Consider the following 15,566-nt stretch of genomic DNA (forward strand, 5'->3'; position numbering starts at 1 on the left):
ACCATTAGATTCTTAGAAATTTCAAATGTCCAAGCATCTCAGAACCAGTCTTTACAATTCTTTAATCTAATATTCTAATCAGAGAATATCTCAGTGATTAATTATAATTTATTTCATTAACTAGCTAATCAGAGAATATCTCAGTAACTAATTACTATAAATTATAAATTATTTAACTGTATAATACCCCCCAATCCCCCATCTTCTATTGTTCTAAATTCTCTATTTATGCACCCCTTTAAACAATCAAATTATAATTTCCACATTTCAGTCACAGTTAAAGCCACCCTCACTATCTATACAGTCAGAGGTGAGTAACTACAAAAGTAAGAGAGAGAGAGAGAGAGAGAGAGAGAGAGACCCAAACTCTCAATCTTCCCCTAACTTCGAAACAGAAAGAAACTCATCTCTCAAACAACCAAAAAAAGCCCAAAAAAACCCAGTAATGATTTAATCAAAAGCCATACTCATACTCACTCAAGATGGGTATATTCAAGAACCCCTTTTGTCTAATCTTTGTAACCCTAGTTTTCTGTTTTGGGTTTCTTCCATTAATTATAACAGCTCAAGATATCACAAACTTAGTCTATAAAGGATGTGCAAGCCAAACATTTACTGACCCAACTTACTCACAAACCCTAGCTACCCTTTTCACTTCTTTAACTTCACAATCATCCAAAAACAAGTTTTATAAAACCAACTCAGGTTCAGGCCAAACTTCCATTTCTGGTTTATTTCAATGCAGAGGAGATCTAAGTAACAGTGATTGTTTCACTTGTGTTAGTAAAATCACAGAACAAGCTCAAAAATTGTGTGGAAATACAATAGCAGGAAGGATTCAACTAAATGGTTGTTATGGGTCATATGAAGTATCTGGATTTCCACAAGTATCAGGGTTTAAGATGTTGTATAAGAGTTGTGGTGGTTCACAAGCAGCTGGAAGTGGGTTTAGTGATAGACTTAACTCAGCTTTTGGAATGGTGGAAAATGGATTAGGAAATGGAAATGGGTTTTCAACAACAAGTTTAGAATCAATGTATGTAATGGGTCAGTGTGAAGGAGATTTGAGTTCAGGTGATTGTGTTCAATGTGTGAAATCAGCTGTTCAAAATGCTCAAGTTGAATGTGGTGGATCAATTTCTGGTCAGATTTATCTTCACAAGTGTTATGTCACTTATAGTTATTACCCTAATGGAGTTCCAAACAAGTCTTCTTCTTCAGGTATAGTTACCCTAACTTCTTCCCCCCAAGTTCCAATTCATACTTAAGGATCTTTCTGCATTATTTAATCTATGTGATTTTAATTAGATTGAGAATTTAATTTATTTTTTCAACTTTAGTGCAAAATGAATTGTAAAAAGTTTAGATTTTGATCTTATATCTTCTTGTCAGTTTTGTTTTAGAGGGATTATCCTAACAATCTCCCCCTCACACAAGACTTGTTATATCTTGAAGACCAATACCATTATTAGGTTTAGAGGTCAAGGGTTCGAGGCACGCTGACAGTTTTAAAAACAAAATACCAGTATTTAGGTGGTTTTTAGTCGGTAAGACTTTCCGTGCACGTATAAACTCACCCCATGCCCCTTCCACTGTCCATGTGGGATTGTCTCAACATTTCCCCCTCACACATTGGCTTTAACTTCAAAAGTTATTGGACGGAGATTTGTTATATCTTAGGCATTTATGCTAGTATGGGTGGTTTTTGCCTCTCTCGCTCCAAAAGACAGCTTAAAATGTAAGGCTTCTCCTACACTTACACCCCTTCCACTACCAATGTGTGATTATCCTGCCAATCTAAAGTGTCCTAACTGAACGCGTTAGTGTTATCTCCAGAGTCCACATATACTCGAATCGGTTGCCCTCTTCCTAACTACTACATCATATTAATGTATTTATTTATTTTGTGAAGGATAGGTTCAGGAGGACCACAAAATATAGGGAAGACAGTAGCCATAGTGGTGGGAGCAACAGCAGCTGCTGGGTTTGCTGTAATGCTTCTCTTATTCCTAAGATCTTTGATGAAGAAACACGACGGTAAGCACCAATAATAAGCTTTATCAAATAATCGAGTTCTTATTTCTCTCCATTTTTTTTACCGACTTTCTTTTTTTTCGGCAGATGATTAATTAAGAGATAGTATGAGGGTCGGGTTCTTCAAGAGAAACCAGAGTTCGAATCTTATTGTTCCAAATAAAGCGACGCTGGCTCGGGGAGAATGGGTCAGTAAGGAAGTCTTCATATTCAATTTTGATTTTCTTCTTTTTTTGTAGGTAGGAGGTTTTAATGAGGTGCAAAATATTGTTCTTGTCAAGTTTCTAAAAATATTGGCCAAAATATTGTTGTTGTCGGAGGAGAGAGAAACATTGGGAGTGTGAATGAAGATAGAGAGAGAGAAGGGGGGAGCGTAGGAGAGAGGCAATTGGAAGGGTGATTTGAATTTGAGATGTTTAAGGGAGAGAGTGGGTGGGGGACAGAGGAATCTGTAGGGCTCAGTACCCTGTACCTTTACTCATCAATTGAATTGGTTTTTGTTGCCTTTTTAATTTCTCTCATATCTACTAGAGGGATTTTGATATTGATCCCACATTATTGGTACTATTTGGATTATACTCCTTTTTTTTTTAAACAACTAATATAACCCCTCTTCCTTAGAGGGTAACCGTGGAAACCGAGTAAAACTGTTTTTTTTTTTGAGAAATCGACTACTACAATCCACGTTAATCGTCAGGAATTGATCCATTATGAAGATGTGATAAGTACGATAACCGCCTAAGTTAAACCATTAATAACAAAGTCTTAAAATCCAACAATATAAAAGAAGCTTAAAAATCGGAGAAATTTATTACATTATTTTTACCTATAATAATACAAGTTCAATAAATCATAGATTCCACCTCTTTTGGGAATCGAACCTGGGATCTCGAGAGTTTTAGAGCTTAGGTCAGCACTTTCAACCACTTGGGCAAGCAAGTGTTGACAGTAAAATTGTTTACATGATGCCAGCGATGGTAATATCGTTAGTTACTCATTTTCTGTAACACTTGAAAAATATATGAAAACAAACATCATGCACTAATAAGTTATCAAAAGCAAATGTTAATCCACTTGCAAGTGATCCAACATCTACCACTAATAAGTTATCAAAAATCAATACCCCTTACCCTCCCACATTACAATAAAAGAAACCCAACTGCATTAGGGTCTGACAAGTAGGTTCTAACATTAAGGTAGTTCTGGTAATATTATTAAATTCAAATACTGAATCATCTGACTCTACTTGCTTCCAAAATGTTTGTAATTGTCTCATTCGCCTTGTCAAATATGGTCAATTTCAGTCAGACATCGAGTATGTAACATCTAAAACAACCTAAAATGACTATTGTACTCGGATCAAAATAATCACTCATCCGAGTCACATTCAGATGAGTTAGATTAACACTCACAAAACAAACATCACCTAAGGTTGCTTTTGTTTTTCTGCCCTTGTCTCAATTCGACTAGTCTGATTATGAATTGTCTGCCCATTAGAACCGAAAACAACCCAGATCGTTCATTCAAACCAATTAGACCAACGCAAACTTTCGAATTTGACCTAAAACACAATGCCTTAACAGTATAAATTTTTTTATCACAATCTTAATGTCACCTGCAAATTTCATACATGCTGATTTTGGTGATTATTCACCTGTTGATGTAATCATAATGAGAGAGATCTCTCTCGAAAGCAGCCATAATCATCTTCCAAAAATAAAAATGAAAGACACATCAGGAGGGAATGGTCAGTTCTAAATTGTAGTTAAATTCAAATCAACAGATCAAAGAGCTAAACGAAGGCCCAAATTTGATTCGGAGTACCATCATCAGAGCATTCAATATGTTACCGAACTAATAAACTAGGACAAAACCTCTCTTAACGTATTCCAAACAAGAAAATGGCAAGCTAAGCATACCTTCAACTTGGTAGGATGTTGATACAAGTCTCTCTAAAACCAAATCTCTGTTTGATTTTGCATCATCCAATCCAAGTCTTCCTCTGCACACAACAAGAGAACTATTGCAAAGCCAAGGAGCCGAAACAACAAAGCCAACCCCCGAATCCTCAGCGTGGAAAGAACTTCCATTCCATGCCAATACATCCTTGTAAGCTTGGCACACTCTGGAGACATATTTTCCCACGGATGACGGCGCATTCCCATCTTGGCTCGAGAAATCGGCATCTGAGTGAAGATTAACAACAACAGTCCCGTGCTGAGGATGAAGATGACTTTTTAGAGCCTTAAGAAATGGACTTTCGGGATCCCATAGTTTGCGAGGAAAGATGTCTTCACCATCATAAGCATCTATGAAGACGAGGTCGTAGAGAGTAGTGCTGTTGAGAATGAACTTCTCTGCATCAGATTCATAGAGAAATAGTCTCTCGTGGGTTCCTTTCCAGAGTACCTCGTCAAAGATTCGTGGCTGAGAAAGTAAAGGTTCTCCTGATGGTTTCATCACTGAAAACGCTGGGAAACCCATTGCCTTGACAGAGGCCGAGATAACAAGGGGATCTATCTCAACACTATGTACAATTGCACCTGAAAATTCAGTAACAGATAAAATTCAGATTTTTAATGTTCATGAAAAGTTTTTGATAGATAGCGGTTGAATTTATCATTTAGTTACCAATAAGATAAGTTTATGTTTCTACAAGGAAAAAATTTGTAGAAATGTCAAGGTGTTTAGTCCCTGATTTACATTCATTGAAGATGAAAACTGGAGACAAGACCATTCCCCTAAACTTAAAAATTACACCGAGATGACATTTACAAAGATAATTGTTTCAACAAGATGAGAGAATTAGTAAATGAAACTTCAAACACGATTGCAGAACACGGAGATTGACCTACTTGAGTCATACGCATTGTTTTTCTACTTTACTACCATAATATAAAGTCCCAAGTGTTTAATAGACAAAAATAACAATGTTTTTTTATGTTGTTCAACTCAAATACTTCAGATGCGCACATTTTACTCTTGGGTTCAACTGCGTACGCCTCAAGGCACCAGGAGACCGTCTCGCCTCGAGGCGTACGCCTCAAATTTTTTTTTAAAGACATTGAATGGATCTACACCCATCAGCGACCATTGAATCTTATTTTTATTCTAATCAGCAAGTGGGACTCACAAGGTGTCTGCATCACCCAGAGGTCCCAGACTCTTCCTACTCCCCACTTGATCGACTCGACCAGTTAATATAATCCTCCTAGGTTCTCAAACCAGTTTAATCTGACAAGGTGTCCGACTCAACCGCCTAGATGCCTGAATTAATCCTTTATAAGGTGTCATTAAGTTTCATCCTTCCTTCATCTTTCTAGTCATTAAAGTTAAAACAATTGCAAACAAATACATGAAGACGAATCTCAAAAAACTATACTGATTTAATTCATTTTAATTGTTATCCATCGAATAATATTATCTAATTGTATTTGAACTGAATATGTAGTATTTAGACTGGCTATTTAATGTAATTATGTGTTAATGCTGGTTTCATTAAATGTACTTGACTCGTATTGTTTTCAGCCAGTTTATAATTCTTTGTTTTGACACATATATCTGAACTTTACATACTCCGTATAATTACACATTGTACATATAATGTGTATGAGCTACCAGTGCTCAGCCAGTCAAGCCTAATCCTAGTACTTGGTCGACTGGTAAGTCCTTGTGTATGAGTATAACAGCATACAGTAGAGCTATATATACCAACACGAGACCGAGACGAACCGAGATTCTCGGCCGAGACAGCATGTATAGCTAATAATTCTCCAGACTATCAAGTATAAACATAAAATTACTTGAATCATTCATCATAGACAAAACTCTTTCTCTCTCTAGAATAACCTTCTTCTACTTTGAGCTTTTGAATCTTCTTGTGTTCTTCACTTCTTCTTCTTTCTTAATTCTTAATTCTTAATTCTTAATCTTAGTTTGTACTACTTTTTCTAACTTAATAATTTTCAAAGTTTCAATAGAATCTTCAAAGTTTATATAAGGCATAACACCTAAAAATTCTATATAATATTATTGCTATTTATCTTAAATTGATTGGGAATATAACAAGTAGTTAAGATTTAAGAAGGTAATAACTAGTAGCATACAAATAGGATTTAAAGTTTACAAAAAAAAAGTCTAAATGATTAGAAGTTGTTGTCTCGGGTCTCGGACTTGGTCTGCGAGAAACTCAGCCAAACCCTAACTCGGGATCTCGGCCGAGTCTCGTCTCGGGAGAGGGCCGAGACCGAGACGAGACCCGAGATTCTTGGCCGAGACGGCCGAGACCAACTACATAGCAGTAGAGGTGTATGTATCGGATAACAATGAGCTATAAAAGGCCAGGTTGAGTAGGTCCTTCGTTTTCTCTTACAAAATGTTTACTTTTCGAGCAATCATCTTCATATTAAACATGACCTAGAAGTTGAATTTTATAGAACCAAGTCCTAACACAGTTGATGCAAGTATACATAATTGAAAGTGCAATAAGTCAAATTATACCCACTGAAGTGACAGCAAGTATTAAACGGCAAAAAGAAGACCGAGTATCCTTGTTAAATGCCAAACACAGAATTTTTCTTATTGTTACAAACACTGACTCAAATTCACCTAAAGATGACATGTCGCTTCATTGTACCGACATCTTCACCAATGATCAGTCTTAAGTATAATATTTCATTGATGTCTACAATACAAACAAGTGCATACATTTTATTTTATTTATATAAATAACCAGCTAGATGAAGTTAATGGTGAAAAGAGAAGATCCAGACTCACCTGGAATTTTATTTGCCAAAAATAAGGGCAAGCTTCCGCCACCATGGCCGATGCATAAAATATTCATAGGTGGACCTCCATATGCAGTGCCAACCAGATCATAATTACAAGAAGCTATAGTAGTCAAACCAACTGCGACCATGCTTTTCAGATCTATAAATTTATACTGAAAATGATCACATTTCGATTTCAAATGACATTGTAAAAGCTAAATTGAGATGTCATTGTATAATGAAAATCACTATCTAGAGCAAAAAATATGATACCACTAATTTTGCTTTTGGAACGCAATACCGTTCATTGAGAATTTGCTTCCTCATTAGGCTCAAGTTGATTTTGATTGTTATGTTATACATCTAAATAGTGCTCAAACTTAAGCTAGCGGTAAAGTAAAAACACTGGAATAGAATAAACATATTAACTTACCAAGTAAAATAACACCATAACTCTAGAATGCAACATTCAAAATGTATTAAAAGATGAAGCTAACAAGTTAATAACAAAAAATGATCTGATCAAGGTACAACTAAGTTACAAACAATAGAAAAAACGCATAAAGGTCAAATTAGGCATTGTTTCCTCTGTGTAAATTAGAATTACCACAATACTCTTAAAGATTATGGTATGCTATGAGAATCATGCTGATTTTCTTAATGGTTTGATAAGATTAGCCTTAAGGTATGTCATATTGTTGCATAGTTATAACACCTTTTTCCAAGTTGAGCTGATGCTGCTGATCTCACAATAGCTATATTATCCAGATGATTGATTCACATTGTAATGTATAGCTTTTACTCAACATATTTAAGTTACAAAAAAAAGAATGTTCCCATTGTAAAGCGAATAAATACAAGAAAGTAAGCAGTTGGGGGACTGGATCGGTCCGGGATTGGCTTGGGATGGTCACCCTTCATACTATTTATACAATCAAATAGCTTGATTTTTTTGTCGCTATTTATCTTTCCTGACTAGCGGTTTAGATTTGGTTTAAGGACATTAGATGGTTGATTTTTATCTATATATCAAAGGAGTGAGATACTATCTCCTCAACATGGTCCAAATTCAAAGAAATGATGGAGGAGAGAGGCTAGAGAAATTTGAGCTAAAATGTAGGGACCTAAAGCGAATTTTTTTTTGTTAACTTTGGTAGTTGGTACTTCATTTTGCCCCCTAAATATGACCAACTCGGCGAAATGGCCATCCATAGATAACCAACTTTCCGAAATGGCCATCCAAATATGACCAACTTCCCGAAATGGCCCCTTCAATGAATCCCGTCGCTTAACTTTAACTTCTAGTTTCTCTTTCTTTATTTTCCTCTCTTTTAAAACAACTTCCTTCACTATATTTTCCTTCTTAAACACTCATCTGAAATTGACTTGCTGGCAAGGAATGGTCGACTGACCATCTGCTGGCGAGTCACTTTATCTCTCTTATCCTTCCCCTTTCCTCCCTCTCCCTTGATCCCTTCCTGATGTTCCTCTCTCTTCCCTGGGTGAAGGGGGGGGGGGGGGGGGGGGGGAGACAGAGAGGAAGAAGAGAGAAAAAACGATTTGGTCTATATTAATAGCTTCAATGTTTAAAGAGGTGTTTTCTGCCTCGATGCATTTTTCCTTGACAAGGTAAGGCGGTGTTTTGAGGTTTGCCTAATTGCCTTAATTTCACATATTTTAATGTCGTAATAGTATTTTATTCTATTAATAGAATATTATAAGGAATTTGTTTGTAGTACTACAATAATTACTTTTTCAATAGTAAAGTTAAAGGATGCAAATTCTTTTGGTCAATCATACCCTTTTGGCTAACTCTACAAACTAAGAAAAATAGAGGAAACAACAACCAAACCGTATCTTGTCACTTAAAAGGACAACATAAGCTCTCACTTCACTAACTTGTCACTTAAAGGTACAAATATCTATTGCTCTTGCATACGCCGCTTTACTGCATAAAGGGGTGCAAGTTTTGATGTGGTGCACCTACAAAGGCGCATAAGATGCGGATCGAGGCATACGTCTCAAGGCAAAATTTTAGTGTACCGCATCAAAACTTAGCCTCGTTGTTGTAGTAACTTCCTTTGTTTTTCTTTAACTTCTAGAGGTAGGAAAAATGGTAGAAGTGACCGAAAGCATTCATATCCTTTAACTTTACAATAAAAAATTAATTTTCAGTAGTACTACAAACAAATTCAATAAAATATACTATTAATACAATAAAATACTATAACTACATTAAAATATATGAGATTGAAGCTACACCTCTTAATTGCCTCAAGACAGCGCCTCGCATTGTCAAAGAAAACCGCATCGAGGTGTAAAAACGCCTTTTTAATCATTGCACCGATATTTTACCGCGAGGCATGCGCATCTTATGCACCTTTTTCAGCATTTACAGCTTATTTCTCTTAAACATTTATGTAATTTTTTCGTGCGTCCCTCTTATGAGAATTTGCTTATACACCACTCTTTTATTAATGTTTTGATTGAATTGAAAGGAGAAAAATGATTACAACAACATGTTCCTATTAATGGTGGACCCTTGATTGAGGCAACTGATATGCCAAAAAAAAAAATCAAACTTTGATTTTATGCATCCAATTTTAACGATGTATATGAAGGAGTTGAAGGAGATGTCCTTCGACCAAGATGGCAATGCGAGCAATATGTCGACTAGGACAATTGATGAAGAAGATCATCAAGTCCGATTGATTTAGGGGTCGTAGTGTTTAGCTAGAAACCAACTACGATCGTCGAATTACGAAGTAATTCGCGGCTAACTTCGATCGGATCCTACATCGGGGTTACACATAAGAATGGGTATTTAATCGAATGATATGACTAGTGGGAGTGTGCTATAACATTAGGAATGTCCCATAAACATATCTCACAGGCCTAAATAGAATTTGGGCAAAAGATAACAAAAAGGCCGAAATAAGGGTTTTGGGCCTAGACCGATTCGGGTACTTCTAGGACTCGGATTGGGCTGAATTTTGGGGGGTTAGTTGCTGATATAATAAGCATTATATCTGCCAATTTTCGTGGTGTTTGGACACCTCCTCCTTAGGGAATTGAGAAAATATCAATAGTTGTTATTTTCGACAATTTCCCTAAATCTTATTCTAAAGGGTGTTTTAGGAAACCTAAAAGGAGGTGGATTCTTATTAGGGTTCTATATAAACACTCTTAGGGTAGAGAATAAGGTGTGGAATTTCTCTTTAAGCTTTCTTACTCTACCACATCAAGTAGAGAGGAGAAAGTGAGCTAATTCCCAAGCTATCTTCTAGTCAAGCAAGAAGAAGGTCTTCTTATTATCAAACCACCATTAGAGTGTTAGCGAGCTTTCAAGGAGGGAGATTAAATACACTATTCGGTGTCCCAAGTAGAGGAGCTACGTTTGAAGCTCTTGGTCTTCTTTAATCTATTCAACTAGCTCGAAGGAAATAACGATTAAGGTAATCTACTATCTTCTTATTAGTTAATTACTAGTTTTGCATGATGATGTTGGGGATACTAGTGTTAGACATTAGATGTCGTTATCCGCTATAAACACTAGTATAAGGGTATAATACCCTTCAGTATATTCTTCAAGGTATGAGAAATCAAGCCTTAATTTTATTAAGTTTAAATGGAGAAGTAAGAGGAGTTACATGGAACAGCCAAGACATGTGGTTGTTGCATCAAGAATACGGACGTAGGGTCTGAGTTCCTGTATCCAGCCATAATTTTAACTGCACTTTGGCGAGTGACGTCATTAAAGCGAAGCACACGCCACTGGTAACCAAGGATTCTGAATTCTTCATTGCTTTTATCCTCTAATTGTATCTTTCCATACCTTTGTTGAAGCCATTTCTCTGTTCCTGTCCATTGAACTGCATCCTAAGATAAAATTATACCATGAATAGTCGAACTAAGTCTTAGACCATGATTCGTCACAACTGATTTTCATTCTAATGACCCTTCCACAACAACTTGACCACAATGTTCGCTACTTAGGTTATTATCATTTTCATTAACAATAACAAAATATTCGCAGTCATATCCTTCTCCCCATTGTAGTAACAGAGGAAATACATGTAAAATGGCAAAAGGGAAGAGAAAACGCAAATAAAAAAGAAAACCCCCAAATATTTCATTTAATCTTCTTAGACTTTTCTTGCACATAATTCGAAACGAAATGGGAAGAATATAGGAAGTAGTATACATCTATATTTCACATGTAAAGAACAAAAAAGTCTTCAACAGTTGTTTTAGACAGCTAACATGAACTCTTTTGATCCTGATGTCAAATGTGGTGATAATCTTGGTTATCATGCTGCACTCGTCGAACTGATTTTAAGTTCTCGTGCCCCGTTTTTTAAACTAGTAGAAGTTTCTACTTTCCATCAATACTTACCTACAGATTGTCAGACTCTAAAAGAACTAGCAAGTACTAGAACCTTAGAATTAAGAAGTTACTTTCCTCCCTTTGTATTGGATGTAAACCTAACCCTAAATTAGCTGGAATTTTGTTCTTTCAAGCCCAAAATCCAAAATAAAATCCAACAACAAGCGTAAAAAATGACTAATACGAAATTGTCATCACAAATGAATCTGATTTCATTTAAGAGATCAAACTAAAAATATCACTTTGTTTCTAAATCAAGTAAATTTAATATGTAAGAACAATTAGTAATAGAATTGACATAGATATATAAAGATTGAAAAACCAAGAAGGAAGAAAAGAGCATACCGGTTTGGAAGAAGGATAAGCAACGACTGATACGATTCCATTACCGTTGAGGGAGGTGGAACGGAGAACTGTATGACCATCATCAGAACCAGAATCAGCTCCCCACCATTCCGAAGCATAAAACCAGTCTCCCTCGTCTTCCAGTTGACCTAGACGTTCACCACCTTGTGCTAGTGAAGAAAAAAGCCGATAATTCCATCTACTAGTACAGTCTTTAACTCTCTGCAACAACATTACATTCATAAACCCTAATTTTTTGAAACTTATTCATAAACCCTAGTTCAAGGGATTCTCTTAAAACTCTCAACAAGCCAGACACTGAAGGAGTGGCAAATCGGCGCCAAGTAATTAATCTTGGTGGCGCAGAAGGCTTTCCAATGGGCACCCTAACCAGAAGAGTAATGGAAATGGTTATTAAATATTTTTTAAAGGCGCCACCTGACAATGTTTCTTTTTTTGAGAATTATCCTGATAATGTTATTTGATTTGTAAATCTAGTTTGACGTATTTAGTTCGAAATGCCCTAAAATCAGTGGGCTCGAGCCAAATTATAAAATTCGGGTCAAAATCTATCGAGTTTAACTCTAATGCTCTAAGTTTGAAATTGATGGATTCTAGGTGTTGAAATATGTGGATTTGAACTGAAATTTAAAACAACATTCGGTTTGGGTCTACCGATTTTAGTTGTATTAATTAAGTAGGGACAAAAAATCCCTTCGAAATCACTGAATATGAAAAACAGTGGATTTGAACTGATTTTGTGACTAAATTGGCTGGACTCCACCGAATTTAATGCGAAAGGAAAGGGGATTGTCTGTTTTGAGATGAGGCGCCTTTAACCTTCTTCTAAAATATGGGAAGCCAATATCGAAGAAGGGCGAATGATACTATTGGTGCCTTTAAAACTTCCAAATATTTAAAGATAGCAAAAAAGCAAAAACATCCTATTATTTGTAATTGTATCTTATGTGTATGTCTGAAATAGTGTTATTTAGACATCGCTCCTAGCTATTTAGCGATACTAGGAGTATTAATAAGTGGTTCACGTGCCAATTACATGCGTGACTTATGACAAAAATATTCTTAATGAAATATTCAGGTTTTATAGACATAAGCCCAAACTATTTATTGATATTAGGACTACACCCCAAACTATTTTTTGTAATAAGTCACACATGTGGTTGGCACATGAACTAATTAACTAATATTTAACAAAAAAATTGAGAATGAAGGTCAATTGACTAAAATCTTTGTTGCTAGAGTCATTTAACCCAATTTCTCAACCCAATTTCTCATCAGGTGCCTCTAATGGCGCCCCCGTCTTTTTTCTCGTACTCATCCCTCTCTTAACACTTCTCGTAAGCCATCGACCTGTTTGGTATGAAGACACTCAAACTAGACCTAATCCGTATTTCAAATCTAATACGGATTATACAGGTCTGAGGACACTCGGACTAGGCCTAATCCGTATTTCAAATCTAACACGGATTAGACTTACTCTGACTCTACGAGTGCACTCGGATTACCCCAATTGGTAAGGTGGGAAGAGAGATGTAATAAGACCAAGAGTAAAATGAATGGACGCCTATACAAGTACCCCTTCTCATCTTGGATCCACCTGCGTACATAACCTCAATCATCAAGTATTAAGTAGTGACGCGCTCGCTAGCCAAATGGGCCAGAAAGAAGAATAGAAATAAAAAGTGGATCAATATTCCTTGTATTTTAATAGATAAATATTGTAATAACATTATGATCTCTTAATGAATAGTTTATTTCAACAAAAAAAAAAAAAAAAAAAAAAAAGTAGTGAGGCGCTCTTTGTCAATCACACTAATGGGGTTTGAGTTGATGAATTGTGAAGGACAAAAAAGAGTACTCCAATCATAGACTAGTAATTTAGCATAGAAATCATGAACTTAGATCTGACCTATTCCCTATATCCCACCCACCTTATAACACGGATTATGTTCATCATATAAAAATGGGCCAGGTTAGGTATTATTACACATGGGACCCATGTAAAGTACATCAAACTTTGTGGGTCCTACAACTCTCTCTACTCTTTCACGTGTTCCTCCACTCGTTTTTCTGCTGCTACTTCTCCGCTTCCCTTAAAACAGACTTTTCAACATCTCGATGAAAAGGATTTTGGTGGAACAAAACCATGTGGAGACACGTATTCTATACATGGCCAATTAGAAAGTGCTCATTCTCTCATTTTAACATTCACAATATCATCCATTCACATGTGTAGTCTCAATATTTCACAAGCTTGCAAAATGCTAGATGCTCCCGCCAGTGTTGCTAATCGGCCCAGGCCACACCCGGTTAGAGTGGTCTAGCCCAGCCTGGCCCGTGCCACACAGATGACGGATCAGGCCATCCCAGGTTATATCCTGGTCGGGGGATGAGCTTGAGTGACCCCCCGTTTCGGTGATTTGGCGTGAAAATACCTTATTCTTATCACTTAATTTAAAGAGTTAGTCCGATTTTGTGTTGATTTTTAACACAAATTTTAGAATAAAACATAACATTTTTTTCTCTCACATGATGATGAACATAAAAAACAGAAAATCATGCTAAATAAATGAACGATATCAAAGAATCAAATGAGAGCAAAAATAGAGACTAGAAACCTATATACGGTATTGGAAGAAAAGAATACGAATGACATATTAGTCATTTTGTGCCTTAGATGAGGGGAAAGAGGTTAAGAAGGTAAAAGTACTACGGTAAACCTTTGAGAAGATTATTGAAGAAAATGAGAAGAAATAAACAAAAAGAAGTCCGGGGGTATTTTGGTCTTTTTAGGAAATTAAAGGATGTAGAAACATTAGATGAAGGGCATCCAAAGGTTTCTAAAGGAAAACCCAAGCCCAAACCCATGACAAAAATAAAAGAAGCAAAAGAGAGGAGAAAAAAGCATCTTGAAGAAACCCCATTTTTATATAACCTAAGGGCATTTTGGTAAGATAAATTTTGAGCATAGATAGAAAAGGGAGGTTGCATATATTTTCATCATCATCGTCGTCTTGTTGCTAAAGTTTAGGAGGAGTTCTAGAGAGAGAAAGAGGCAAAACAACAAGGGATGGCATAAGGAAGTGTGAGGGACTGAAATCGTAGGTCAAGAAATCAAAGGAGTCTAGTTGTTGATCGGAAGTCAAACTTTCACTCGTAGTTAATTGTATGGGCACCGACGACGTCATTTGTCTTTAGCCTGTCTGACATGAAATGAAACACACCTGCTCGTAAGATCCTTGGGACATCGGGATGGTGTTGGTCAAAGGGACTCTGAAGGTCAAGTCAGTAACCTTGAATGTGAGATAAGAAATATGTGAGTGATGCGTCCGAGTGGTCGGAGTATTAGCGCGACTCGTTGAGTGGTCGGAGCTCGATCTCTACGGGTTAGATTGACTGAGGATAAGAGTTTGCCTGACTCTTTGAGTACTAGGAGAGAGAAATAAGCAGGATGACTGCTCAAGTGATTGTCTACCTTACCTGGAGAGAGAAAATGATAGCCTTATACGGTTGCTTGCCGGTTAACGAGTATGTATTAAAGAGAAAGATGGTTGTTGTTCTTCAAGGTATGTATCAGAGAGAAAATGGAATGTTTGCCTTAGTGAATTGTCGATCTGTGTGTGTGAGGGTAATGACTAGTGAACATTCGTCGTGTACGTTATAAAAGAAGACACGTGGATGAAGAAAGAATATGGCAGTCATTTATGACAACTTATCTAGGGCAGTAGTTCCTAGACAGTCGTTTCTTTGTGGGGAAATGTGATCCTCTGTATGAGAGAGAAAATGGAAGGTAAATGCTTGCCCTCTTGTAGGTATGAGATAGAAAGTAACAGTTGTAGGTTGATTGCTAGAGATTACATGTCTGTATCCTTCTTTCCTCAGTAACTTTATAGTGTCACCTCATCGGTAACACCTGGTCAGCTGTCATCTTGAATGATAGTAACGCCTCTCTAACGGGTATGTGCTATACAACCTTCCGTTAGCTGTTGTCTTGAATGACGATAACGTTG

The 15,566-nt window shown here is 36.5% G+C and overlaps 2 protein-coding genes across 5 annotated transcripts; one reads left to right on the top strand and one right to left on the bottom strand.

Annotated features, from left to right (window-relative positions):
* The first annotated feature begins 231 nt into the window (after window positions 1-231).
* LOC147556240 (plasmodesmata-located protein 2-like) lies at window positions 232-2,546 on the top strand. Of its 2 annotated transcripts, none has more exons than XM_086664077.1 (3): window positions 232-1,221; window positions 1,918-2,037; window positions 2,122-2,546. In XM_086664077.1, exons 1-3 carry the CDS (start codon window positions 483-485, stop codon window positions 2,127-2,129), a joined length of 867 nt encoding a protein of 288 aa, XP_086520203.1. In that variant the 5' UTR covers window positions 232-482; the 3' UTR covers window positions 2,130-2,546. The 2 variants fall into 2 exon arrangements, 1 of the variants encoding a protein (XP_086520203.1); XR_015235258.1 differs by having other exon boundaries at window positions 286-1,221; window positions 1,913-2,037.
* Window positions 2,547-3,771: 1,225 nt separating this feature from the next.
* On the bottom strand, window positions 3,772-12,131 carry LOC147556241 (S-adenosyl-L-methionine-dependent methyltransferases superfamily protein). Of its 3 annotated transcripts, XM_086664074.1 has the most exons (4): window positions 11,536-12,131; window positions 10,454-10,682; window positions 6,811-6,963; window positions 3,772-4,577 (listed from the first exon to the last, which is right to left on the bottom strand). In XM_086664074.1, the coding sequence occupies exons 1-4, from the start codon at window positions 11,776-11,778 to the stop codon at window positions 3,889-3,891; spliced, it is 1,314 nt and encodes a 437-aa protein (XP_086520200.1). In that variant the 5' UTR covers window positions 11,779-12,131; the 3' UTR covers window positions 3,772-3,888. The 3 variants fall into 3 exon arrangements, with proteins under 3 accessions (XP_086520200.1, XP_086520201.1, XP_086520202.1); XM_086664075.1 differs by lacking the exon at window positions 6,811-6,963 and having other exon boundaries at window positions 11,536-11,852; XM_086664076.1 differs by lacking the exon at window positions 10,454-10,682 and having other exon boundaries at window positions 6,811-6,976; window positions 11,536-11,848.
* Between the last annotated feature and the right edge of the window lie 3,435 nt (window positions 12,132-15,566).

The sequence above is a fragment of the Eschscholzia californica genome, unplaced genomic scaffold (genome assembly GCF_041429995.1).
Source record: "Eschscholzia californica isolate CP2 unplaced genomic scaffold, dmEscCali1.0.p SCAF_2, whole genome shotgun sequence".
Lineage (NCBI taxonomy): Eukaryota > Viridiplantae > Streptophyta > Magnoliopsida > Ranunculales > Papaveraceae > Eschscholzia > Eschscholzia californica.